General features: G+C 33.5%; 1 protein-coding gene across 14 annotated transcripts in view; it reads left to right on the top strand.

The window, feature by feature from the left end:
* Positions 1-26,315, top strand: part of CDC42BPA (CDC42 binding protein kinase alpha) — a 239,828-nt gene that overhangs the window by 103,870 nt on the left and 109,643 nt on the right. For all 14 annotated transcript variants that reach the window (XM_010973651.3, XM_045509462.2, XM_010973659.3 and 11 more), the window contains exons 7-11: positions 4,862-5,062; positions 6,696-6,944; positions 8,887-8,966; positions 10,793-10,959; positions 22,123-22,245. In XM_010973651.3, coding sequence (XP_010971953.1) covers positions 4,862-5,062; positions 6,696-6,944; positions 8,887-8,966; positions 10,793-10,959; positions 22,123-22,245 — 820 coding nt within the window. The remainder of the gene's footprint in view (positions 1-4,861; positions 5,063-6,695; positions 6,945-8,886; positions 8,967-10,792; positions 10,960-22,122; positions 22,246-26,315) is intronic.

Genomic DNA, 26,315 nt, shown 5'->3' with positions numbered 1-26,315 from the left:
GAGATTCATACCTGACAGTGATCATATCTAAGATTGTAGTACAATCTTCCTTCTCAAATTGTTCTTGTCTGTCTTGTTTTGAATACAAACAAGGTTATTTTAGCCTTATAAAATGAACAGGGGAGCCTTATTTCCTGCTGTTACCCATTTTGGCTCTTGAACAAGTTATATAATACAGAGGTTATCTGTTTCTTATTTATAATTGGTGGAACTTACTTTTAAATCACCCTTGCTTTGGTGAGGTTTTGTTTTGTTCTATTTTATTTTGTTTGTTCCAGGTAGATTTTATTCTATTGATTGAAATTTTTTAATGGTTATAGGTCTCTTTGGTTTTCTATTTCTTCCTGAGTCAGTTTTGGTAAGTTATATTTTTTCTATGAAAATTATCTATTTTCTCTGAGTTGTCAATTTTACTGGTATAAAGTCATTCAGATTACACTCTTTCTAATTTAAAAATCTCTGTTGTATGTGTAGTTTTGTTCTTTTTTCATTCATCATGTTATTTGTCCTTTACTTTTACTTCATAAATTTTAATATAGAACATTTTACTATTTTTCACTTCTAAAAGTTTTCCAACTTTAGTTAGAACTCTTGTGTGGACCATTAATTATTTAGATGTATTTCTTTTAATATTAATAGTATTATGTTTATTTATTTATTTGGTTATTTATAGAAAGTTATTTTTTACTGGAGAAAGTTATTTTTTACTCTTAGTTATCAGTTTTTTGGCATTTTTCAAGATTGCTTTTTAATTTTATAACAGGCCAATTTTTATAACTGTTACATGTTTATTTGAAAATAATATACTTTTTCTGACTTTTGGGTGCAGGTTTCTATACATGCCTATTTGATTAAAGTTGTTAACTTTGTTGTTCAGATTTTTAATATTCTTATCAGTTTTATTTCCTTCTAATCTATTTATTTAAAAATCCTTATTATAATGTTGAATTTATTAATTTTTCCCTGTAATTATCAATGTTTTCACAACTCTTCTATAACTGTGTTGTTAGGTACATATGCAAAATTGCTCTTCCAGGGTCTTTTCTTTTATAATTAGGTTAATAAATTTTTTAAAATCCTAATAATATCTTGGCTTTAGAATATAGTTTGATTGATATTAATTTAGCTACCTTAACTTTCTTTTGTTTAACATATGCTTGGTGTGTCTTTTCTATCCCTTTATTTTTAACCTTTATGTGACTTTATGTTTAGGTGTATTAGAAAGATTATTGCTGATTTTTTTTTTAATTGTTCATTTTGGTTTTATTTGTCATCTGGTGTGATAATGCTGTCTTTTGATAGGTGAATTTAATCCATTGATGAATTTCATGGTTATCAGTGTATTTGTATTTATTTTTAGTGTTTTATCTTGTACTATTTACTATAGGATTTGCTTGTTTGTTAAACGAGCGCTTTTTCTTTTTCCTTCTCTTCTTCCCTACCTTCTATTGGCTTGGTCAAATTCAGTTTTATTTCTTTTTTATCCTGTGGAAGGTAAATATTCTATTTCAGATATTTAATATCCTATTTCAAATATTTAAATATTTATTTTTAAAGTTTTAACATTTATTGTTTACCTAAAGTCTAGAGTCAATTTCTCCACCATACTCCTAATCAAGAAAAAAAACTTAGTTTATCTTATACTATATACAAAAATTAAAAATGGATCAAAGACCTAAATGTAAGAGCTAAAACTATAAAACTCTTGGAAGAAAACATAGTAGGAATGGGGAGAAGTTTTATGACATTAGATTTGGCAATGATTTCTTGGGTATGACACCAAACAACAGGCAACAAGAGAAAAAAATAGATAAATTGGGCTATATTATCATTAAAATTTTCTGTGCATCAAAGGACACAGTTACCTTAGTGAAAAGGCAGCCTATAGAATGGGAGAAAATAGTTGCAGATCATATGTCTGATAAGAGGTTAATATCCAGACTATATAAAGAACTCCTACAACTCAATAACAAACTAAAAACACAATTCAAAGTGAGCAAAGGACTTGAATGAACAGACATTTCTCCTGAGAAGATACACAAATGGCCAATAAGCACATGACAAGATGCTCAACCTCATTAGTCATTAGGGAAATGTAAATCAAAACTGTAATGAGATACTACCTCACACTCATTAGGATGGCTGCTATAAAAAAACAACAAGTTTTGACAAAGATGTGGGAAAACTGGAATCCTGCACTGTTGTTAGACACGTAAAATGCTGTAGCCACCTAGGAAAACGGTTCTTCAAAAAACTAAAAATAAAGTTATTGTATGATCCAGCAGTTCCACTTCTGGATATATACTCCACAGAATAGAAAGCGGGGTGTCAAAGTTATTTATTCATCCATATTCATAGCATCCTTATGCATAATAGCTAAGGGATGTCAGCAACCTGGGTGTCCACCAACAGATGAATGGATAAAGACAATGTGCTATATACGTACAATGGAATACTCTTCAGCCTTAAAATGAAGAAAATTCTGATACATGCTACAATATGGATAAACCTTGAAAACACTATGTGAAGTGATACAAGCCAGACACAAAAGAACAAATATTGTGTGATTTCACTTACATGAGCTACCTAGAGTAGTCAAATTCATAGAAAATACAGTGATGGTTGTCAGGGCCTAGAATAAGGGGGGAATAGAGGAGTTACTGTTTAATGGGTATAGATTTCTAGTTTTTCAAGATGAAAAGGGTTTTAGAGATGGTTGATAGTGATGTTTGTACAACAATGTAAATGTTGATGTTAGTGACACTGAACTGTGCACTTAGAAATAGTTATGATGGTAAATTTTATATTATGGGTACTTTGCCACAATTAAAAATAATAATAAAAAAGTAAATAAAAAATAAAAATTAGAAAACCAAGAAAACAACATTTTAATCCTAATTGCTCTCAGTAACGTTGTTTTCTAATATTTTAGTTCCATCTTATTTTTCAACTTTCAAGTAGTTGTTCTCCTCTGTTTCGTTATTCTCTTGCTCCTCCTCCCCTTCCTCTTAGTCTTTGTTGTCCTCTTTCTCCTTCTCTTTATCATTATTTTTATCTGATGATGACCATTTAGATGTATATTAAAGTTTATTAATACCTTTGTTCTCAATTGCTTCCAGTGTCACATTCTTCCATATTTCTGAAGCATATCCTTTAGTACTTCTGTTTAATTGAAAAGGTCTATTTGTGGTAATTCACTCAGTTTTTATATGAACCTTTATTTAACCCTCATTCTTATAATTTAGGCAGGTAGGGAATATAATATTGACAATTATTTTGTCTCATCACTTTAAAGGTAAGTTTCATTTTCTTCTGACAATTCCATTTTCTTCTGACTGCTATGTTAGTATTAATAATTCAGCTATCAGTTTAATTGTCATTCCTTGGTAGATAATCTCTGTTTCCTAATATTTTTAAGATCTCTTCCCTTTGGTGCTCTGCAGTCTAACTACAATGTGCATTGAAGTGGATCTGATTTTTTTTAATATCTTTTATTTCAATGTTTTTTATTCAAATGACTTTTTTTCTATTTCTAGGACTTATATTTAATTTTTTCCTCTTTTTGTTACATTTTTGACTTTTAAAATGTCTTTAATAATTCTAAACATACTAATTTCATGAAGCTGAACTGATCATTGTTACAGGTCTAATTGTAATGTTCGGATTTCTGACTTTTGCTCATAGTGGAATGTTTCCTTATTTTGTTTATATTGTTGAAGTGTGAGCTAATCTTCAGTGGGCTTCTTATATGCGAGAATTGTATGTGGCCAAATTTGAGCATGTGTCCTCCAAAGTAGTTTTGAGTTTGTTAATTATGCCAGGTTTTCTAGGGGCATCCAACCTGGTACCAACATTTTTGCAAGTTTCTTGGCTTGAGACCTTCTGGACCACAGAAACCCTATGAATTAGAATCCTGAATTGTGGTACTATGTGACCTAAATTATGAATTTCTAAAGGAGGAATTTTTCTTCACATATCAGCCACAATCAAGATAGACAAGATGTCTTTTTTTTTTTTCCTCAGTTCACTGGCAAGTTTTTATAATTCACCTTTTAACTTACAGTATACACTTTAGGGTAAAGGTTATATGGGGCAGCTTCTTGCTTCAAACCTCATGTAAGCTCAGGATCTTTCCTTTTGTCCTTATGTATTTGTTAAAATCCAAGTATCTAGAAAATAAAAGCCAGTAATTCTCCAACCCGACTCCTACTCTAATGCTTATCACCTGTCCTCAATCATTTCTTGATTACTGGCCCCTAAGAACATCTCTTTTTTAAAAGCTCATTTTTATGTTTATAAAATTGATTGTTATATTTTATCTAGTATTTTGAAAAGTTTGTAGTAGAAGAATTTTCAAGTTTCAAGTAGTTTGCAGGACACTTGTTAACATTTATTTCCTTAGGTTTTCATCAGGGTGTTTTAAAATAATCTCTAGGCTGCACTTAGTATTAGCCAAGTGTTTTTCTGTTTCTTTCCCCCAGTTGTAAAATTTCTGTAGTTCCATCTTTTATAAGTAAATATTGGACAGATAATATCAGTAATAAGAATGTTCTAAACTAAATATTCAATTTGTGGTTAGTGGCTGTGGTGTTCAAATCATATTGTTACTCTGAATGTAGTCAGTTAAGTAACAGCTATAATAAATGTTCTATAGTGCTATGAAATCTGAAGAACTGTTGGTGTGGTGGTTATATAAATTTTAACTTACATGTACAAGGAGATTAAATTCAGATAATGACAAAGTTATAGTTGTTATAAAATAATACTGTGTTTCTAAGTAAATGTAAACATTTCTGATTTAAAATTATTTTTTGTTTCCAATGTATTAATAGTAGATTACTAAAAATGTGAACTTCTTCAGGTCCAGTCCTCAGTGGCTGTTGGAACTCCAGATTATATCTCTCCTGAAATCCTTCAAGCCATGGAAGATGGGAAAGGCAGATACGGACCTGAGTGTGACTGGTGGTCTTTGGGGGTCTGTATGTATGAAATGCTTTATGGAGAAACACCATTTTATGCAGAATCTCTGGTGGAAACATATGGAAAAATCATGAATCACAAAGTTAGTATATTTTACTAATTATCAAATTAATGTGATAAATATAATAAATTTGAAGTACTGTGATATTTAAAAGGAAAATAGTTTTCTAAATCAGTAAAGAATCTAATTTCTATACTAATAGGGGACATAACAAACATAAGTAATCAAAATCCATAAATTATGCATAAAATTATTCTTACCTTCTGTATTTTATTAGAGATGCTAATAAGTAGAAAATTAAATGGCCACTCTAGTAGGTTAACAAAGATCATAAGCAATTTATATCATTACTACTAGAGTGTAAGTATAATCATGACTAGAACGCATTTTAAAAATTCTCAGTATTAGTAGTAATAAATGAAATGCAAATTAAAATAAAAATGAGATACTTATTTTTCCCCTGTCAAATTGGTAAAGATGAAAAGAAAAATAGTACTCTTTTCTGTGAATAATCCAGTGAAGTGGACATTGTTAGACATTGTTGACAGGAATGTAAGCTGATGTACTCTTTCTGTCCAGAAGTTTGTAAGTATGCATCTGGTGCCTTAAACAATGATTAAAACTTTTCACTGAGCAACTTCAGTTCTAGGAATCTACCCTAAGAAAATATTTGTAGAACAAAAATATATGTATAAGGATATCTATTTCAGTATAATTTATGATCACAAAGCATTGGGAACAATCCAGATGCACAACAGGAATGAATTAATAAAACTAATCCTTTTAGTACTACGGGAAATAGGTTGTTTGTATAAGAGGAATTTTCTGATTATTGGCCTCAGAAGATTGTGAGCAATTGCAAAAACCTAGGCTATGAATAGGAATATCCCATAAAGGGAGCGACAGTCTATTCTTGATAATTTATTCTGACGATACCATTATGATTAGTTGCTTCACATATATATAAATTGATTTTATAGAGTTGATGCTTTTTTACCTGCTGCAAAGATAATCTTCTAAAAAGTTTTGAAGGGTTAAAAGACAAGAAATACCTACAAAGTTGTAAATAGCATGTAAAGCATTTCAGATAGAAATTGTATCATAACATGGTTGTTAAGAGTGCAGGTTCTGGAGTCAGACAGCTTCAGTTCAAATCCCAGCTCTACCATTTATTAGTTCTATGACCTTGAGCAAATTGCTTGAACTCTCTGTTTCTTTGTTTCCTCGTCTGTACAATTGGAGTAGTAGGAATACCTACCTTAGACAGTTGCTGTGAGGATTAAATGAGTTAAATAAGTAGAGCACTTCTAATAGTGTCAAGTACATATTACATTCTTTAAAAATTCAGTATTATTAATCATTAGTATATGACTTATATAAACATTATTAGTCATCTATGCTATTGAAAAATTGAGTCAAATTGTCTACTACATTTAATGAATTATTTTCATTCTGACAGCATTTAAGGTATTTTAGCATTTATTCTTTCTGCAGTACATGTATGACTATGTCACAAATGAAATTAAAAGTTCTTTTAGGAAATGATCCTTTTTTATTTATCCCTATATCACTTTAGTATCAGTACTTTGTACCAGTATGTACTTACTAGATATTTTTAAAAGGAAATCTATTTTTAAGAAAATAAATGTCAACATCAAGCTACTTAATAAATTAAATATTGATTTATATTTTGTTTCTATTATTCTCCATTTAGGAGAGGTTTCAGTTTCCAGCTCAAGTGACTGATGTGTCTGAGAATGCTAAGGATCTTATTCGAAGGCTCATTTGTAGCAGAGAACATCGACTTGGTCAAAATGGGATAGAAGACTTTAAGAAACATCCATTTTTCAGTGGAATTGATTGGGATAATATTAGAAACTGTGAAGCACCTTATATTCCAGAAGTTAGTAGCCCAACAGATACATCGAATTTTGATGTGGATGATGATTGTTTAAAGAATTCTGTGAGTATGACACTGTAAAGAAGATTTGTCTCTTTCTTTTTTTAATGTGGTTATAAAATAATTTTATAGACCACTTTATCAATTATCAGTCACGATGGCTTCTAGTATTTATTCTGTCTAAATCAGGAAATTCATTAACTGAAGTGAGCACAGTTATTCATGACTAGGAGCAAAATTAAAATTCAGAGATTTACTTCTTAGATTAGTTTTGCCATTAGGTTTCCCGAGGAAAGGACAAATTAGATGCTTAAAAAAGTGGACTTCATGATGGCAAAATGAAGACGTTGGCCAATCTTTCCTTAAAAACCACCATGAAACTGGCCAAAATTATCAAAAACAACCATTTCAGGGCTTGACAAATCAGCCCAAGGTAAATAAGTGGAGAAGCACTTACTCATGAAAAACTGCTGAACTTTGGTTAAAAACAGCCCTCTCATCCCTTCCTTCAGCCTGGCTGGGACAGTAGAACTGCTTGCATGGAGCTGCTTATAAAAACCAGCAGCTTTGCTGCCAGAGGGAGCTGACTTGATTGGAGAGCTGAATACCCATGTCCAGTGGTGGTGTCACCAAAAATAGCAAACTCTGTAGGAAATGAATGGGGAGAGAAAATCTATAGCCTTACTAGCCTGAAGTTATAGCCTGTTTGAGGCAAGTGGCTGACCAGTGGATTAGCCAAATAGTCATCCCTTTTTGGTATGTGGGCCACACTAAAACAGGCCAGCATAGTTTGTGAACTTCTGCTTTAAACCAGTAGGTTATATTAAATTAAAATTTAAGAAAATAAGAACTTAAAATTTTGTTTTTTGCCTTTTTAGCCTTCTTATTTTGAACTTTGTTTTTATTCAGTTGTTTTATTTCTTATGGCTTTAATTCTGTACTGAGAATTTTAATGTTAATTTTATATCACTTTTCAGTGTTCAGTAAGTACCATATTCAAGACATAAGAACTCTTACACTTTACTCTTTGAACTTCACAAGAAAAAATTAAATGGATTTTCCTCATCAGTTTTTTATTACAAGAATTGAATTTACTGTTAATAAATCATGAGTCGTTCCAAATTAAATACATAGTATAGTCAGTTCTGACTATTTGCTGTAGTTATGTTCAGTAAAGTTGCCAGGAACACTTGTTAGTGAATCATGAAATGTTGCTCCTCAAGGAAATACAGGGTTAGGTTCCTATGAGCCTCCAGTTACGACGTTCTCATCAACCAATCAATACAGTACATGAACCAAACAATACCTTGTTTTTTGTGTGTTTCTATTTAAAGACACCTTACTTAATTATATATTGTCAATTAATGACATCAGACTCATGGCCAGCAGTACTGTAATTCATTCTGGAATGAAGCTTATCTAATACACATTTTTTTGTAAGGCATATCACAGCATTCTTGCTTGGGAACAATAGATGTCATTTCAGCACTACTCTTAGAGGCCATTTTAAACAGCAAAATTACCTGTCAAAAAGCATGAAAATGAGAAAAATGTATCCGTTGGGAAAAAATACTTCTTTACAGCATGAAAAACAAGAAGGCAGAGCATCTCCTTGTTCAGCCCCAGCTGGGAACATGTGTAGGTTGACTCAGATTTTTCTTTGCTCTGCAAGTGTCTACAAATGACTACAAAACTACTGGTGAATATTGATTTTAGGTTAGAGATACATTCTAGCAATTAAACAAATTTGCAAATATGGAATACACAAATAATGATTGTACTCTCAATGTCCATTAGACTTCAAATTTTTCTTTTCATTTTATTAGCATTCTACAATAGCAGTGTTTATGGTCTAAGTTTTATATCACTAAATGTCTATACCAAACTTTGATATCAGTGTTTCTAAATTGATGAGTCACATATTTGCCATTGACAGTTAATATTTAGAGCCCAACCTACAGTTCATAGTTATATATTTCTTACCAGACCTTTTTTCTCCCTTTAGGAAACAATGCCCCCGCCAACACATACTGCATTTTCTGGCCACCATCTGCCGTTTGTTGGTTTTACATATACTAGTAGCTGGTAAGTTTGAAAAGTTAATATGATTTGGAAAATTTAAAGCAAAGTAAAATGAATTGAGGTTTTTTTAAAAATACAATGTATAAGAGAGCCTTGTAAATTAAAATGTTTAAAAAATAGAGTGAAGCTACTGCTGGAAAAAGTTAGACATTGCAAAATGAATAAAACATATAAGAATCTTAACTCATTTTGGAGGAGTAAGAGTAGGACAAATAGCTCAGAATCTGTTAGCAGTGGGGCAGGAATTAGAAGGGTCCCGTGCTGTTGAATAAACACTTTCTAGGTGTCAAGCATCAGAACTTTCAACGCATTAAACTTAACCATCTTTTCACTGACCCTCATTCCACTCATATCTTCTCTTTCCTCATTATCTTTCCTTAAATTATACTGAAAATGATTATTAATCAGTCCCTGTATGTGCCCCCTCGATTCCTTGACTGTCTCTCATTCTGTAACACTGGTTTTGCTAAGGTGGCGTTCGTTATTACAGTTCAATTTTCTGCCTGTACCTGTGCAGTTGAAAGTGTCTAGATGAAAATATATGACTATTCTAACTGGTCTCACTTTAAGTTCATGATTACCAACCTTAAGTGCTCCTTATTGCTGCCTGGCTATAGTGTATTCACTCCTCCACTCTCCTAGATGACTATTTCATGCTTTATACTTTCCTCTGAAACCCGTGTCCTCCTTACTCTTACTTGATTATCTCACTTCCTCTTCAGAGAGAGGTTGAAGCGATCAGCAGACAGCTTCCACAAGCTCCCATCACCCCATTTACCACCTACATATGCCCGGACCCATATACTCTTCTTTTTATGGGTGACTGGTGTGAGCCCCCTAGCTAAGACCCATCCCCTCTGTCTCATCTTGCCTACTCTAGTGCGTTGCTGTTACATCATAAATTTTTCCTCTTCTGTGTCATTTGCATGACAAATTATTACCATTAGCTCACAAACATGCAGTTTTTTCTTCAATCTTAAAGCAAAATGTAAAAGCTCTTAATCCAGCTTTCTTTACCTGCTACCCCAAATTATTTCTCTGGCCCTGTATTATAGCATAATTACTTCAAACTGTGCTCTATGTTTTATCCATTTTTCTCATACTCTTCTTTCTTGGCACCACTCCTGTCAGGTTTTTGCTCCCATCACATCATGCAAACTGCTTTTATTGACGTCACCACTGGCCTCCATGCTGTTACATTTAACAGTCGTTTCTCAGTCCTAGTCTTACTTATTTGCGTAGTCTCATCGCATTTATCACGGCTCCTTCCTATTAAAACACTTGTTTTTAACTAAATTGTACTGAATTAAAGAAAGCATTTTACTTTTTTTTAATTGAAGTACAGTTGATATACAGTATTATATAAGTTACAGGTGTATAATATAGTGATTCACAATTTAAAGGTTGTACTCCATTTATAGTTATTATAAAATTTTGTCTGTATTCCCTGTATTGTGCAGTATATCCTTGTAGCTTATGAAAACATTTCACTTTTGAATTCCAAAGAGGACCATGGTTGGTGCTTTTGACTACTGTTTCACTTGGGTGGACACATTGTTTTAAACTACCAGTAACCCTTCAGCAGACTTCATTTTATAATTGTGGTTATTAAATTCAAGATAATTTGGGCTATTTAAATTTTCATTTTTTAAAATGCTTCTAAGTAGTCATTTATGGTGATTTTTTAAAATAATGTGTTTTCTAATCATTCCAGGTGGCTAGCTATAAGTAGATGTTCAAATCCATGTTCTAAATAATTTTAAAAAGTTATCTTTTCTCTTTGAACTAATTATTTCAGTGTAAACCCACATTTTCTTCCTTTTCTTTAGTGTTCTTTCTGATCGGAGCTGTTTAAGAGTTACAGCTGGTCCCACTTCATTGGATCTTGATGTTAATGTTCAGAGGACTCTAGATAACAACTTAGCAACCGAAGCTTATGAGAGAAGAATTAAGCGCCTTGAACAGGAAAAACTTGAACTTAGTAGAAAGCTTCAGGGTAAGTATATCTTAAAGATAATGTTTTTCCTTTTTGAATTGGACTCCCAGTATTAGAAACGATTTATTATAAGTACTTGTTTTATCTCAAAAAGAAGTTTATTTTATTAAGTGGAAAAAAGCAAGTTACAGACATTTATGCAGAATACAATACAATAACATTTATGTAAAATCACAAAATTAACAGTTAGCTACAAAATAGCATTTGTTTCTCACAGGTATGTACGTGTGTAGATAAGTGTGAGGGAATAAATACCTTTGAGGAGAGGAGAATGGGACCACTAAGAAAAATAGAACCCTTCTCATCCTAGTGTAACACTTTATATGACTCCCTACCGTGACTCCTCCATTGTTATAAGTTCTAGCTTCTAGCAAACTTGCCATTCTCTACAGCGTCACTCCTGTTGCAATGTTTGGTGATTTAAAAGAGCACTTTGGTGAACCTTTTAATATTCTGACTTCTTGGTCTCTTGAATCTTCACTTTCAGTGATTTTTGTCCTCCACCCTACCTCATCCACTCCTTCTGGTGGTAGATTACAGTATCTAAAATTCTTTATTAATCTCAATTTCAAGCAAACCCTTCATATCCTCCAGCTCATAACTTTCTGGTTAACTCCCTCTGGTGTCTTAACTGCAATATTCCTTCAATTCCACCATCACCTACAGTTCTGTCACCCATTCACTGTTCCTCTTATGCTCTCAGTTCTCATTGTAGTCAGTCAGGGTCATCAGACCCTTACATTTACTCTCAGATCTGTTGCTCCTCTTTGTGTTGGTCCAACTCCTTTGTCATAACCCCAAGCTTGTTTAAATACATTGCACCTCTAATTGTGTGGCTGAAAGTAGCTTACTTAAAACACACAACACGCCAACTAATCCCACTTTAAATTCATGAACACTAATATCAGATTGACTAAGATCTTAATGTTGCCCCGCAGTCCTACTTTTTTCCTTAGCTCATTTCCTGCCCTGTGTTGCAAAATCCAATGATCATTTCCCAGTCTCTATCTTTTAACCTATCAGAGTTTGACCCAGTTGATCACACATCCCCCTCCTGATAGCTCTTCTTCTTTTGGCTTCTGGGACACTTTAATCTCCTGGTTTTCCTTTTTCTCATAACCCAGTTTATTCTGTGTGCTGATTTCTCCTAAACTCTTAGACCTTTGACTGTTAGAGTACTCCAGAGTACTCCATACGTTTAGTTACTTAGAACTAAAACCTTACAGTTAGTCATCTTTAAACCTTCTCATTCTCACATCTGATCCATCAGCAAAGCAGGTCAACTCTGCCATCACAAACTATTTGAAATCTTATTATCAGTCACTGTCTGTTATCCCCCTGTTTCAAGTCACCATCAACTCTCACCTGTATCCTTGCAGTAGCTTCCTAACTGATTTCCCTGCCTTACCTCACCACCCTACCCCACTCCCACCTTCCTACAGTTGTGTTCAACTTAACAGCCAAGTAATTCTGTTAAAACACAATTTAGATCATTTTACTTCACTATCTCATCCCCACCCCCAATGGCTTTCCATCTCACTCATATTAAAGCCAAACTCTTTTCAGTGGCTGAGGGCCATATATGATCTGGCTTCTTATTACCTTGCTGACTTAATTCCCTACTGCTCTCTCCCTTGTTCTTCCTGTTTTAGTCACCCTTGGATCTTCGGTTGCTCTTTCCACAAACAGGCACATCTCCACCTCAGGGCCTTTGCATTAGCTTTTGCCCTACCTTTAATATTCTTCCTTTGATACTCACATGACTCATTCTCTTACCTCTTTCAGGTCTCTACTTCAGTGTTACCATTCAATGAGGTCTTTCCTACTCACTCTATTTAAAATTTAATCTTGCTTTACCCCTGATACTCGTTAGCCACTTTCTTGCTGTATTTTTCTCCAAAATAAAGAATGTTATACACAATGTACTTTACTTACTCATTTTGTGAATGAAGGAATGTATCTATAATCAAGACACAGAACTCTTAAGAGAGAAAAAAATCAAAGCTTTACCATTATAAAATTGTGCTATTATATTTTTAGAGGCTCAGTATAGAAAAAGGCTCTATTCAACAAAGCAGACTGTTTCCTGTTTTTTTCAATAAATTGTTAAAATCTCTGCATGTGAATTATTCCCTTTTTGTGATGCACTTTTTTGATTTTTCAATTAAGTATATTTGACATATAACATGAATTTAAGGTGTACAACATGTTAATTTGATACATTTATATATTGTTACATGGCTGCTGTTGAAGTGATATTTAGAACCTCTATCATATGTTACATAATTATAGTACAATATTGTTGTTTATATTCATTATATTATATGTTAGATGTCTAGGGCTTATTTACTACTCATTGCAAGATTGTACCCTTAAACAACATCAGTCTTATCCCCCCACCTCCCATCCCCTTGTAACCACCATTTACTTTGTTTTTTATAAGTTTGACTTTTTAGAAAACACTTATAAGTGATATCATTACTATACTTGTCTTTCTCTGTCTGACTTATTTAGCATAATGTGCTCCAGGTCTATCCATATGGTTACAAAAGAGATCCTCCTTTCTATGGCTAAATAATATTCCTGTGTGTGTGTGTTTGTGTGTATCTCACATCTTTTTTATCCATTCATTTATTGATACGCATTTAGGTTGTTTCCATATATTGGCTATTGTGAATTAACGCTGCAGTAAACATGAGAATGCATGTATCTCTTCGAAATCTGTTTTCATTTCCTTTGGGTATATACCCAGAAGTGAAATTATCAGATCCATGGTAGATCTATTTTTTATTTTTTTGTGGCCCCTCCATATTATTTTCCTTGGTATATAAAGTTTCCCTTTTCACATCTTCCTTGCCCACATCTCTTGTCTCTTATCTTCTCGGATAGACATTCTAATAGGTATGAGGTGGTGTCTCATTGTGGTTTTGGCTTGTGTTTCTCTGATAATTAGTGATGTTAAGCATTTTTCATGCGCCAGTTACCCATTTTGATGTCCTCTTTGAAAAAATGTCTATTTAGTTTTTCTGCCCTTTTAAAATCAGATTATTTCTTTCTTATTAAGTTGTATGAGTTCTTTATGTATTTTGGATATTAGTCCCTTATCCAATATATAGTTTGCAAAAGTTTTCTCCCATTCTTTAAGTTTTACATTTTGTTGTTTCTTTTGCTGTACAGAAACTTTTGAGTTTGATGTAGTACATTTGTTGTTTGTGTTTCTGGCATCATATCCAAAAAAAACATTGCCAAAACCAATGTTGAGGAGCTTCTTTACTACATTTCCATCTGTAAGTTTTATGGTATTGGGTCTTATGTTTAAGTCTTTGATACACTTTGAGTGTGAGTTAGGTGTCCAGTTTCATTGTTCCGCATGTGTTTCTCCAGTTTTCCCAGCACTATTTGTTGAAGAGGCTGTCCTTTCCCCATTGGGTGCTCTTGGCTCCTTGTTGAGTATTAGTTGACTTTATATATTGAAATTTAATTTAGGGCTCTCTATTCTATTCCATTAGTCTATGTGTCTACTTTTTTTTTTTTGACAGTGTACTACTGTTTTTATTAGTATGGCTTTGTGGTATAGTTTGGAATTGGGAAGCAGGATACTTCCAGATTTATTCTTTTTTTTCAGGATTGCTTTGGCTCTTCTGGATCTTTCATGGTTCCACAAAAATTTTAGGATTGTTTCTTCTATTTATGTAAAGAATACCTTTGATGTTTTTGTGGATATTGTGTTGAATCTATATATGGCTTTCAGTAGTATGGACATTTTAACAATATTCTTCTGATCCATGAACATAAGATATCTTTCCATTTGTTAGTGTCTTATTCAATTGCTTTTAACAAAGGCTTGCAGTTTTTATTGTATAGATCTTTTACTTCCTTGGTTAAATTTATTCCTGAGGTGTTTTTTTTAAATTGTATTTGATGCTATTGTGAATAGGATAGTTTTTTTTTTTAATTGAAGATAGTCAGTTACAATGTGTCAGTTTTGGTATACAGCATAATGTCCCAGTCATGGCATATAAATACATATATTCACTTTCATATTCTTTTTCATTAAAGATTATTATAAGATATTGAATATAGTTCCCTGTGCTATACAGAAGAATTTTTTTTATCTATTTTTATATATAGTGGTTAACATTTGCAAATCTCAAACTCCCAAATATCCCTTCCCATCTGCTTTCTGCCGGTGTTATAAGATTGTTTACTGTGTCTGCGAGTCTGAGTTCCATTATTATGTGTGTTGAAAAGGGTCTTTTTGCATTGAGATAGAAAAGTGTTCTGTTAGCTTCATGCACTTGTATGTCCAGTTCTTTCCCCAGGTTTGGGAAATTCTCAGCTATTATTTTGCTAAATAAACTCTCTGCTCCCTTCTCCCTCTCTTTTGGTATACCCATTATTCTTATGTGGGCTTTTTAAATGGAGTTTGATAACTCTGTAGTATTTCTTCATTTAAAAAAATCTTAGTTTTCTCTCCTCTCCCAGCTGAATTATTTCTAAATCCCTGTCCTCCAGATAGCTTATTCTTTCTTTCATCTGATCTATTCTGTTTCCACTGCTTTCTGTTGCACTCTCTATCTCATTTACTGAGTTCATCAGATCTAGAATTTTTGTTTGGTTCTTTTTACATGTTATTCTCTTTGGCAAAGTGCTCCTTCTGTTCATTAATTTTATTGCTGAGTTCATTGAATTGCCTTTCTGAGTTTTCTTCTAGCTTGTTGCATTTCTTCATAACAGCTATTTTGAGTTCTTAATCAGTTAAATTTCAGTATTACATGTCTTTGAGTGGTTGCTTAGAGAATTATGATTTTCTTTTTGTGGTACTGTGTTACCATGATTTTGCATAATGTTTCATGAAATGTGCCTCTGCTGTCACATTTGAAGTAGCGAACACCTTGTTTGGTAAGACTGTTTACGTTGATTCTAAATCCAACAGACTGGCAATCAGAAGCCTTTCTTTTGTTCTCCAGAAGGTGGTGGTATAGCATAAATTTTGGGTGTCTCTTACCTGGGTTGATTTGCCACTGAAGTTTGGAGCATATGCATAATAAAGGCTGCTGGCAGAGTCTAGAGGGTGAATGCTTATTTAGCACCAGGGGCTTTTGATGGGAGTGTCCAGAGATCTGTGGGCGGACAGCAGGAAATGTGTTTTTCATCATTCTCGCTGCCTGCCTTCTTTCCTTTCCTACCCAACCTCTCCTCAGAAATTCAGGTGTTTCTCCTCAGGGACCCAGCAGCAGGGTCCCTCCAGCTGCAGCTCAGGGCCAGGCTGACTTTCACTCACCAGTTTCACCTTCTACCTCCTCTGCTGCCAGTATGTTGGCTCTAGTTTCCACCAAGGTCCAGTCCACCCACTTTTGGATCCACAGATGGATGGATCTCTCAGGTGTCCTAGTGCTCTGTGCAGAGACACTTTTGTTCAGCTATGGATGTCCAGTTAGTTGTAAATTGAAGAGGAGAGGAAAAAAGAGTGACTTACAGGGTCATGATGCTGATCCCATAAATGTTTATATTACTGTACTTTTATAACCCCCACCCCAATCAGTATATAGAACATTTCTAACATAGCATTAAATTCCATCATATTCCTTCCCAGTTTGTAACCTACAACTCTGAAGTAAACACTTAACCCTAATTTTTTCATCATTAATTAATTTTGCCTGTTCTTGAGCTTCATATAAATGGTTTCATACAGTATGTTCTCATTTGTATCTGCTTTTTTTTTTTTTAGCAACATGGGTTTCCATGTTGTATATATATCAGAAGTCTTTTCTTTTTTTTGTAACTGCTGTTTAGTATTATATTGTATATAAATACTAAAAAAAGTTATTTATTTAATATCTGAGTTTGTTCTGGCTCCTATAACAAAATACAACTGATTGGGTGGCTTGTAAACAACAGAAATCTATTTCTCCCAGTTCTGGAGGATGGAAGTCCAAGATCAGAGTACCAACATGGTCAAGTGAGGGTTCATAACCAGCACCTTCTTGCTGTGTCCCCACCTGGTGGAAGGGACTAGGGACCTCTGTGAGTTCTCTTTTAAAAGATACTAATCCCATTCATGAGGGCTCCACCCTTATAACTTAAATGCCTCCCAAAGATCACACATCCTAATAATATCATCTTTGGGGGTTAAGATTTCAACATACAAGTTTGGGGAAGGAAGCAAACATTCATACCATTTCATCCAAACTGTTGTTATTGAACATTTGTGTTATTTCCAGATATTGACTATTACAAGCATAGCTTCTGTGAATATTCTTATTTATTTCTCCTGATAGTCATATGTTCTTATTTCTCTTGGGTATATACCAAGGAGTAGGCTTTCTGGGTCATAGGATAGCATATTTTTAGCATTAGAAAATATTACCAAAGAGTTTGCAAAAGTGATTGTATCAATAGTTCCACAAATAATGTATGAGTTTCACTTGCTTTATATTCCCATCAGAGCCTGATATTGTCAGTTTTTGTTTTTGTTTATTTGTTTGTTTTACTTTTAGCCATTCTGGTGTCTGTATAGTGGGGTCTTGCTATGATTTAAAATTTGTATTTCCCTAATAAGTAATGAGGTTAAATGTCTTTTCATATATTTACTGTCCATTTGGATTTTCAGTCTTGTGAATGTTCTTGCCCTTTTTTTCCATTATGTTTTTACATGTTTTTTCTTTTAAATAAATTTTATTTTACCACTTCATGAACACCATAAGAACCTTATAACAACCCTTTATGTAGCTGTTGTTATATAGTTTTCCTCTGTGTTGTAAACCTTTCATTAATTTTATAGCTTTAAATATTTATTAATCATTAATTTTAAAATATCTTTTTATTTACCCACATATTTACTCTTTTTGTGCTTTTTATTTCTTCTAGTGATCCATGTATCTATCTGGAATCATTTTTCTTTAGTCTGAAAAACTTCCCTTAGCATTTCTTGTGATATGTATATCTTGTGAATAAATCTCTTAGATTTTGTTTGTCTGAGATGTCTTCATTTTTCCTTCATTTTTGAAGAATATTTGCTGGGTTAGAATTATAACTTGACAGTTTTTTCTTTAAATGCTCTGCAGATATTATTCCATTGTTTTCTAACTTCCATTATATTTGAGAAACCTGCTCTTAATCTTTGTCTCTTGAATGTATCCTCTCCCCACCACCCCTACCCCACACTGGCCCCTGGCTGACTTAAGATTTTCTCCTAACTTTACTTTCAAGCAATTTGGCTATAATCTGCCTGGGTGTAGTTTTCTTAGTAGTAATATAAAGTCCTGTTTGGGATTCACTGAGCTTCTGAACCTTGATTGATATCTTTTATCAATTTTAGAAAATTCTAAGCCGTAATCTCTGTAAATATTTCTTTTGCCCCATTCATTATCTCCTCTCCTTCTGGCACTCCAGTTACGTATATTTTAGGCTGTGTCCCACATTTCTCTTATGCTCAGTCTTATTTCTTTTGTTCTTAGTTTTTTCTTGCTTAATTTGGATATTTTTTATTGACTTGCCTTCAGGTTCATTAGTCCTGTTGTCTACTGTATCTGGTCTGATGTTAAGTCCATTCAGTGCATCTTAATTTTAGATATTGTCTCTTTTAGCCCAGGAATATCCATTCGATTCATTCTTACTAGTTTTCAACTCTCCCTTGAAATTTCCCATTGTTTTGTCTATTTTTTTTTCTGTTTTCTTTAACATTGATAATAGTTCTTTAAAAAGTCTTGTTTGCTAATTATAATACCCCAGTCATGTCTGTGTCAGTCTCTATTTTTTTCTGATTATTGATCACATTTTCCTGCTTTTCCAAATGTCTCAATTTTTATTATATGACAAATGTCATGAATAAAAAATAGAGAATGTTTTTGTTATTTTCACTCCAGAGAGGTTCTCCCCCCTTTTTTTTGTCCAGTCGGGAATCAAGTTAAGACAAGGCTGGGTTGCAGTTTTAATTAGGCTCAACTTCTGGTTTCAAATGTAATGAAGGAGAATTAGCTAGAGCCTGATTTGGACTCACTCTATAAACTGTGAGAGATTTATTCTGCCCTTCAGACTCCTACCCCATGCTGCTTTCAAATTTGGCAAATGTCTAGATGGTGAGATTGGCCATGTATATGAAACAGGCTCTTTTCCTCAAGCAAGACTTTGTGTCAAAAATATTCCAATACCATAGGAGACTTCACTCTAACTTCAGAAGCTCCTTAACTTCCCATGCAATCCCCAGATACAACAAATATATCATGGGGAAACACCATCACATATTTAGGGATCCTCAATTTTCCAAATTGTTGTACCAGCCCCACCCATTCTCCAGAAGTTATAATTTTTTTTCCCCAGCATACTATCCCTTAATTCACCTGCTCACAGAATTAGATATGGTTCTGAGATAAGGGGAGGCTGCCAATGCCTTTTCACCTCAGAATGGCTCATACTTTCTGGTTTATTTTACTTAGTTCTCTTTGCTTTTTCAGATACATGCTGTTTATAAAAATAGGAGTTGTACAAATTATCTAGTGTATTTTTACTTTTTGCAACAGGAGTGATAGCGCAATGACCTTTTACCTCCTACTCCATCCTATTCTGAATGAGAAATTCCTATGTCCCAGGTTTTGTTTTTGTGTTTGTTTGTTTTTGATGTTTTGAATTCTTTAATCTGTTCTTAGAGAGCTTCATAACATGTGATTGGTGTCATTTGTATAAAACAAACCCAGAAAATGTAAGATCATTGCCTTTTGGTATTAACACCTGTTTAGTTTCATACAATGGCATAGGTTAACATTTAAGCTGATTCATCCATTTATCAGCTACTTATTGAATACCAATAAAGCAGAAATTGTTCTGCACATGACTGGGGATGTAATAATGAACAGAAAAAGAAAAAAATACCTACCCTTGCCATGCTCACATTCTACTTTGAGGAAACTGATGATAAAGCAAATAAAAAAGCAGGGTCATCAGCTGAGAATAAGGAAGGTGGAGAATCTATTAAAGTTTTGACAAGAAAAAGAGAAGGTATGAAATGGTAAACTTAGAGACTAGAAGAGTAAATGAACCAAGGAAGTATTTTAGGATTGCCAGAAATTGCCAAGATATTTAGACATGAATTTTAAATGATTGTGTTTTCTTCAGTCCATTTAGCTACTAGGGTGAAAGCACAGAGTAGGAGGGTAGCCAAGACTGAGGTCTTCTAGGCTAAGCACAATGGAGGAGAGAAGGGCAAAGAAAACTCTTGTGAGAATGGAGAATTACTCAGGTGGTCCCTAGAGTGAGTAAACTATAAATATAAGAGGTGGTTAGAGACTGTTTACTTGAAATGAAGATTTTCAAGGTTATATAGTTATTAATAATGACAGCGTATACAGTAGCATTTCTCTGTAGTGGAACTACAAGCATTGGGGGCAGGGGAATTCTTTGATGTGAGAGACTGTTTCACATTGTATAAGATACTGAGCTTTCCTGGTCTCCAGACAGTAAGATTCTACAGCCATCTCCTGGGACTGTGTCAGCACTGCTGACCCCTCTCCTGCCCCCGCCCCCATACACTTTTCTTTGTGCACATATGGTGAAAACCACTGGTCTAGGGTATGACCAGTAGATTTGGTGTTTGGGCTGGAGAGACTTCTACCAACTAGGTTGTTTAGGCTACAAGTAATAGAATTCTTAAATAATACAGATTTATTACCTCACTTAAGAAGTCAGAAGTACACAGTTTCAGTGCTCATATCAGGGTTAGCTTCTCTAAGATTTTCTTGGCTTTTCCCTCCTAATTCCACATTACTGAAATGAAAGAGTTCCAGACTTCATGTCTTCACACATCCAGAGACCGAGAAAAAAGGGGAAAGAAAGTTCATTTCCTTTAATATATGTTTCACTTAATAGGAGATTAAAACCTTTCCAAGAAGTCCCCTAGTGGACTTCTTCTCAAGGTACCATTAGTTCTAACTAGGTTACATACCTAATTTTTAACCGTTACTGGCATTGGAACTGTCATGATTGGTTTAAACCAACCTCAGTTTTGGTTGGGCCTATCTTGTCTAAGCACATTGTGGTCTGATACCTGAAATTGATTTACAAGCAGGAAGAGAGGAATAGCTGCTGGGTAAAAACTCCAACGAGTATCTGCACAGGGGATTTGTATGCCTGTGAAGCCGGTGTTGGCTGGATTATCTATTTTGTTAAAGGGTCACTAAGAATAATGAAAGAGCTGTAATGGAAAGCGGGCAGAGGATAACTGCAATAACCAGATAATGGGCATTTTAGCAGATCTGGGATTTACAGGGAGGACAGAGGTAGCAAAGAGGAACAAGGATACCTACCCTATCTCCATACCCTGCTGTGTGTGAGGTGTAGAAGGGAAAAACGGTACCAGTGGATATTTTTATATTCCCTATTTCCTACTCCCAACTTAGATATTAGTAATCTTAAATTTAAGTAATCTTAGCATTAGTAATCTAAAGCAGTCAGTAATGATTTATACTAACAAAAAATTATGATGAGATAGAGATTTACCATTTGGGAACCCTCTGTAAGATAGCAAAATAACTATTTTAGGACAAGGGTCTTTTCGTTTCTTGTTTTCCATATCTTTTGGTTGTATCTGGGAATAAGCCTCAATAGATTTAATGTTTCTTTTAATACCTTGTATTTTCTGATTAGAACCACAAGACAAATGAAAAATCTCTATTTTAACTAAGATTATGAGCCAAAGTCATCTATAGATGGGCCTCAGTGTTCATACATAATATTTAGAAGGCCAGACCTTCTACACATAGTATATTAACATCTCTAAACCTCCCTTCATACACCAACTCAGTTTTTCTTATATTATCTGACATAACAATGTTTTTGGGGTGATCCTGTGGTGATACTTTCTGCTAGGAAGAAATGGGGCTGAATAGTTGACTTTCTGGTGGAGTGTACCAAAAGTATTTAAAACTGAGAAATCTCACATATTTGAAGGTAGATTGTGTCCTACATATAATTTTAATGACATGCTCAGTGGAGTTTTGTCATTTAATTTTAATGTGTTTACATGCTTTTTTGTGAATGGATAGATGTGTTGATCAATTGAATTAAGTAAGGATTTCTCTAGAAAGAAATATATTGTTATTAGTTTTAAAAATTTAGGTTATATGTCATATTTCTTATTCTTTCTTTTCTTCTTTTTTTTTTTTTAAGAGTCAACACAGACTGTCCAGGCTCTGCAGTATTCAACTGTTGATGGTCCACTAACAGCAAGCAAAGATTTAGAAATAAAAAACTTAAAAGAAGAAATTGAAAAACTAAGGAAACAAGTAAGAGGTAAATTTCTGTGATTCATTATTAATTCAGTTTAGTAGATATTTAAAAAATTTTTTTTTCATACAAAAAACATTTATTGAGTGCCTGTCATGTGTTACGTGATGTGTGCTATATGCCAGAGAGAGAAAAGCATATGAGAATGGTTTCTACTCTCAAGGCACATTTTGACTTCAGACAAAACACAGGAGGACAGCATGGTTGGAGCAGCATGAGCAAGCAGGGAGAATGGATGGAGATGAGGGTAGACAAGTAAGGAGATGGAGAGGGCTCATTGCCTGATCAGTGGAGTCCTGCTGACCGTTTAAGGTCTTCAGTTCGTTCTGTGAGTGAAATGGGACCCTTTTGCAGAATTTAGAGGCATCATATTATCTCAGTAAGTGTAGGGGGAGAAAAGGTGGTAATATTTTAGCTAAGATAGTCAAGCCTCTCCAGAAATGCAGTTTTAGGCCAAAATAAGTGAAGCAAAAGAAGGAATCTGACACCATGTCTCTTATAAAAAGGACTATTTAAGTCATGAGGGAGATTTTAATTTTGAGCAAAATTTATGCTGTTCTGTTTTTTTAAGTGGCTCTCTTCCTAAGAAACATCTCTTTCTAAGAATAAATTAGTTTAGGAGTATAAGCAGAATCATTTACTTTGCTTCAATATCAGTAATAAAACATCAGTGACACTGAATGTATTTGCATTCTTTAGAACACAGAACCAGCTAGGGTGATTAGTAATGTATCTTCAAAGATATAATATGGATTTGGAAAACTTATTCACATGAGTCTGTTGCTTATAAGTTCTAGGAGGGTTTTTAAATTTTTTGTTTTGTTTGTTTTTAAGATTCCTTGGGACTTTCTGTGCTGATCATCATGTGTCTGTGAATAGGAACTATTTTCTTTTGCCTTTCTGATCTGGATGCTTTTTCTTTTCTTTAATTGCATTGGCTAGAACTTGCAGCACTATGTTGAAGAAGAATGGTGAGAATGGACATCTTGGCTTTCTTTCCTATCTTGGAAAGCATTAAGTCCATCACCTTAAAGTACAATGTAAACTATAGGCTTTTTTTTCTAACATTTTTTTATTGAGTTATAGTTATTTTACAATGTTGTGTCAAATTCCAGTATAGAGCACAATTTTTCAGTTATACATGAACATACATATATTTGTTGTCACATTTTTTTTTTACTGTGAGCTACCACAAGATCTTGTATACATTTCCCTGTGCTACACAGTATAATTTTGTTTATCTGTTCTGCATATGCCTGTCAGTATCTTGAAACCCAGTCTGTCCCTTCCCACCCACCTGTAGGCTTTTAATAGATACTCTTTATCAATTTAGAAGCTCTCTTCTATTTCTCTATTTCTAAGGTTTTTTTAATCATGAATGGGTGTTGAGTTTTGTCAAATATTTTTTCTGTATTAATCGACATGAACTTTTTTTTTCTTTAATTAATCTGTTAATGTGATAGATTAAATTGGTTGATTTTGAAATATTGAACCAGCTTTACATCTCTGGAATATGTACATCCTTAGTCATGGTGTATATTTATTTTTATGTGTTATTGAATTCTATTCCCAGTATTTTGTTAAGGAATTTTGAATCTATATATATGAGGGATATTGGGTTTTTTCTTTTTCTTTTTTCTTTTTTTTATACTGCCTTTGGGTTTTTAGTTTGTTTGGTTTTTTCTTTTTTTGTTGTTTTTTTTGTTTTTTAATGAGATATGATTAATATATAGCATTGTATTAGTTTCAGGTGTACAATGTAATAATTTAATATTTGTATATATTGTGAAATAGTCACCTTAGTAAGTCTAATTAACTTCTATAACCACGCATAGTCACAAACGTTTTTTCTTGTGATGAGGACTTTTAAGATCTATTCTCTTAGCAAGTGTCAAATATACAATATAGTATTATTAACTGTAGTCACTATGTTGTACATTTCCAGTACTTATTTATTATGTAACTGAAAGTTTGTACATTTTGATCATCTTTACTCCCTTAACCTACCCTGCACCCCTACCTCTTATAACCACCAATTTTGTCTCTATGAGTTCTTTTTTTTTTTTTTTTTAAGATTCCACAGTATTTGTTTTCCTCTGTCTCACTTATTTCCTGTAGCACATCTTTCCACATCTTTGCCAACTCTTGTTATTTCTTGTCTTTTGGATGACAGCCATTCTAACAGATGTGAGATGATGTTTCATTGTGGTTTTGATTTACATTTCCCTGATAATTAATGGCTTTGAGCACCTTTTCATGTACCTGTGAACCATCTTTATGTCTTCTTTAGAAAAATGTCTATTCAGCACCTCTGCTTCCTAATCCCCTTTGATGGGATTTTTATTTCTTTGCTATTGAGTTAATGAGTTCTTTACATATTTTCTATATTAAGCTGTTGGCCTTAAAAATAAAAATCAGTTATTTTACCAGCAAAAATGGGTTTCTTTGGGAATAGCAGAAAATTGCAACTTGGGACAAGCAGACCACAACAAAAACCATAGGCAAGTCCATCCAACAAACAAAGGAGAGGAAAATTATTTTATAAAGAAAAATGAGGAGGTTGGGAAGGGTTGTTTTGAGAGAAAGTCTGTTAGAGGAAACTGAGAATTCAGGGTGATGACGGTTTCTCATTGGGTAGGTTCCTGGGGTAGTTGATTTCTCGTATGAGATGCAATGTACATCTTTCCTGTTGGGTCCTGTAATTGATGAGTCTTCTACTGGGGGTGTGTAATGGACAATTCTTCCTGAAATTGATGTAGAGAGGTACTACGTAAGAGTTTCCCTCTTCTGGATTCCCAGCACCATTTTAGTGAGGCTTCCCTTTATTAAGTTTAACAAACACCTTGTCAAGTATAAGATTTGCAGATATTTTCTCTCTTTCCAAATGTAGCTTTTTTATTTTACGATTTCCTTTGCTGTGCAGATTTTTAGTTTGATGTATTCTGTTTGTTGATTTTTGCTTTTGGCATCCCTTGTCTGGCTTTTTGGTATCAGTGTAATACCAGCCTTATAAAATGAGTTGGAGAGTATTTCCTCTTCTTTTATTTTTTGGAAGAATTTGAGAAGGATTGGCATTAATCTTTTTTTAAATGTCTGGAAGAATTTACCAATAAAGCCATTAAATCCTGGGCTTTTCTTTGTTGGAAGGATTTTGATTACTGGTCAATACCTTTATTTTTTTTCTAGTTGCTTGAAGTGTAAAGTTAGGTGTTTGAGTTTGTTTTTTGTTTTTTGGTTAAATATAGGTATTTATTGATAGGAACTTTCTTCTTAGAACTGCGTTTGCTGCATTCTGTAAGTTTTGGTATATTTTTTCCATTTTTGTTTTGTTTCAACATTTTTTTAAGTTTTCTTTTAATTTCTTTATGGTTGTTCAGGAATGTGTTGTCTAATTCACATTTTTGTGAATCTTCCTGTTTCCCCCTTTATTGAGTTCTAGTGTCATACCTTTGTGGTTGCAAAAGATCCTTGGTATGATTTCAGTCTTTCTAAATTTAACACTTGTTTTGTAACCTAACTTGATGTATTTTGGAGAATGTTCCATGTATATTTGAGGAGAATGTATATTGTGCTGCTGTTGGATAGAATGTTCTATATATGTCAGTTAGATCCATTTGGTCTAAAGTATAGTCCATGTCCAATATTTCCTTATTGATTTTCTGTCTAGATGATGTATCCATTGTTGAAAGTAGGATATTGAAGTCCCCTACTATTATTGTATTACTGTCTGTTTCTCCCTTCAGATCTATTGTATTTGCTTAATATATTTAGGGGCTACAAAGTTGAGGTCATAAAAATTTAAAATTACTATATCCTCTTTTTGAATGGACCCCTTTATTATTATATTAAAAAAAAATTTCAGCCTATCTGTGTTCCTAAAGCTGAAGTGAGTCCCATGAGCAACACATAGTTGTATTTTTTTTTTCCCATTCAGCCAATCAGGGTCTTTATGGAAGAATTTAATCCATTTATATTTAAAGTAATTATTGATAGATTTACTAATGTCATCTTATTAATTGTTTTCTGGCTATTTTATAGTTCCTTTGTTCCTTTCTTCTGTTCTCTTACTGACTTCA

This window comes from Camelus bactrianus, chromosome 23 (assembly GCF_048773025.1).
Source record: "Camelus bactrianus isolate YW-2024 breed Bactrian camel chromosome 23, ASM4877302v1, whole genome shotgun sequence".
NCBI classification, from domain to species: domain Eukaryota; kingdom Metazoa; phylum Chordata; class Mammalia; order Artiodactyla; family Camelidae; genus Camelus; species Camelus bactrianus.
This window is presented reverse-complemented; position numbering and strand designations above follow the sequence as displayed.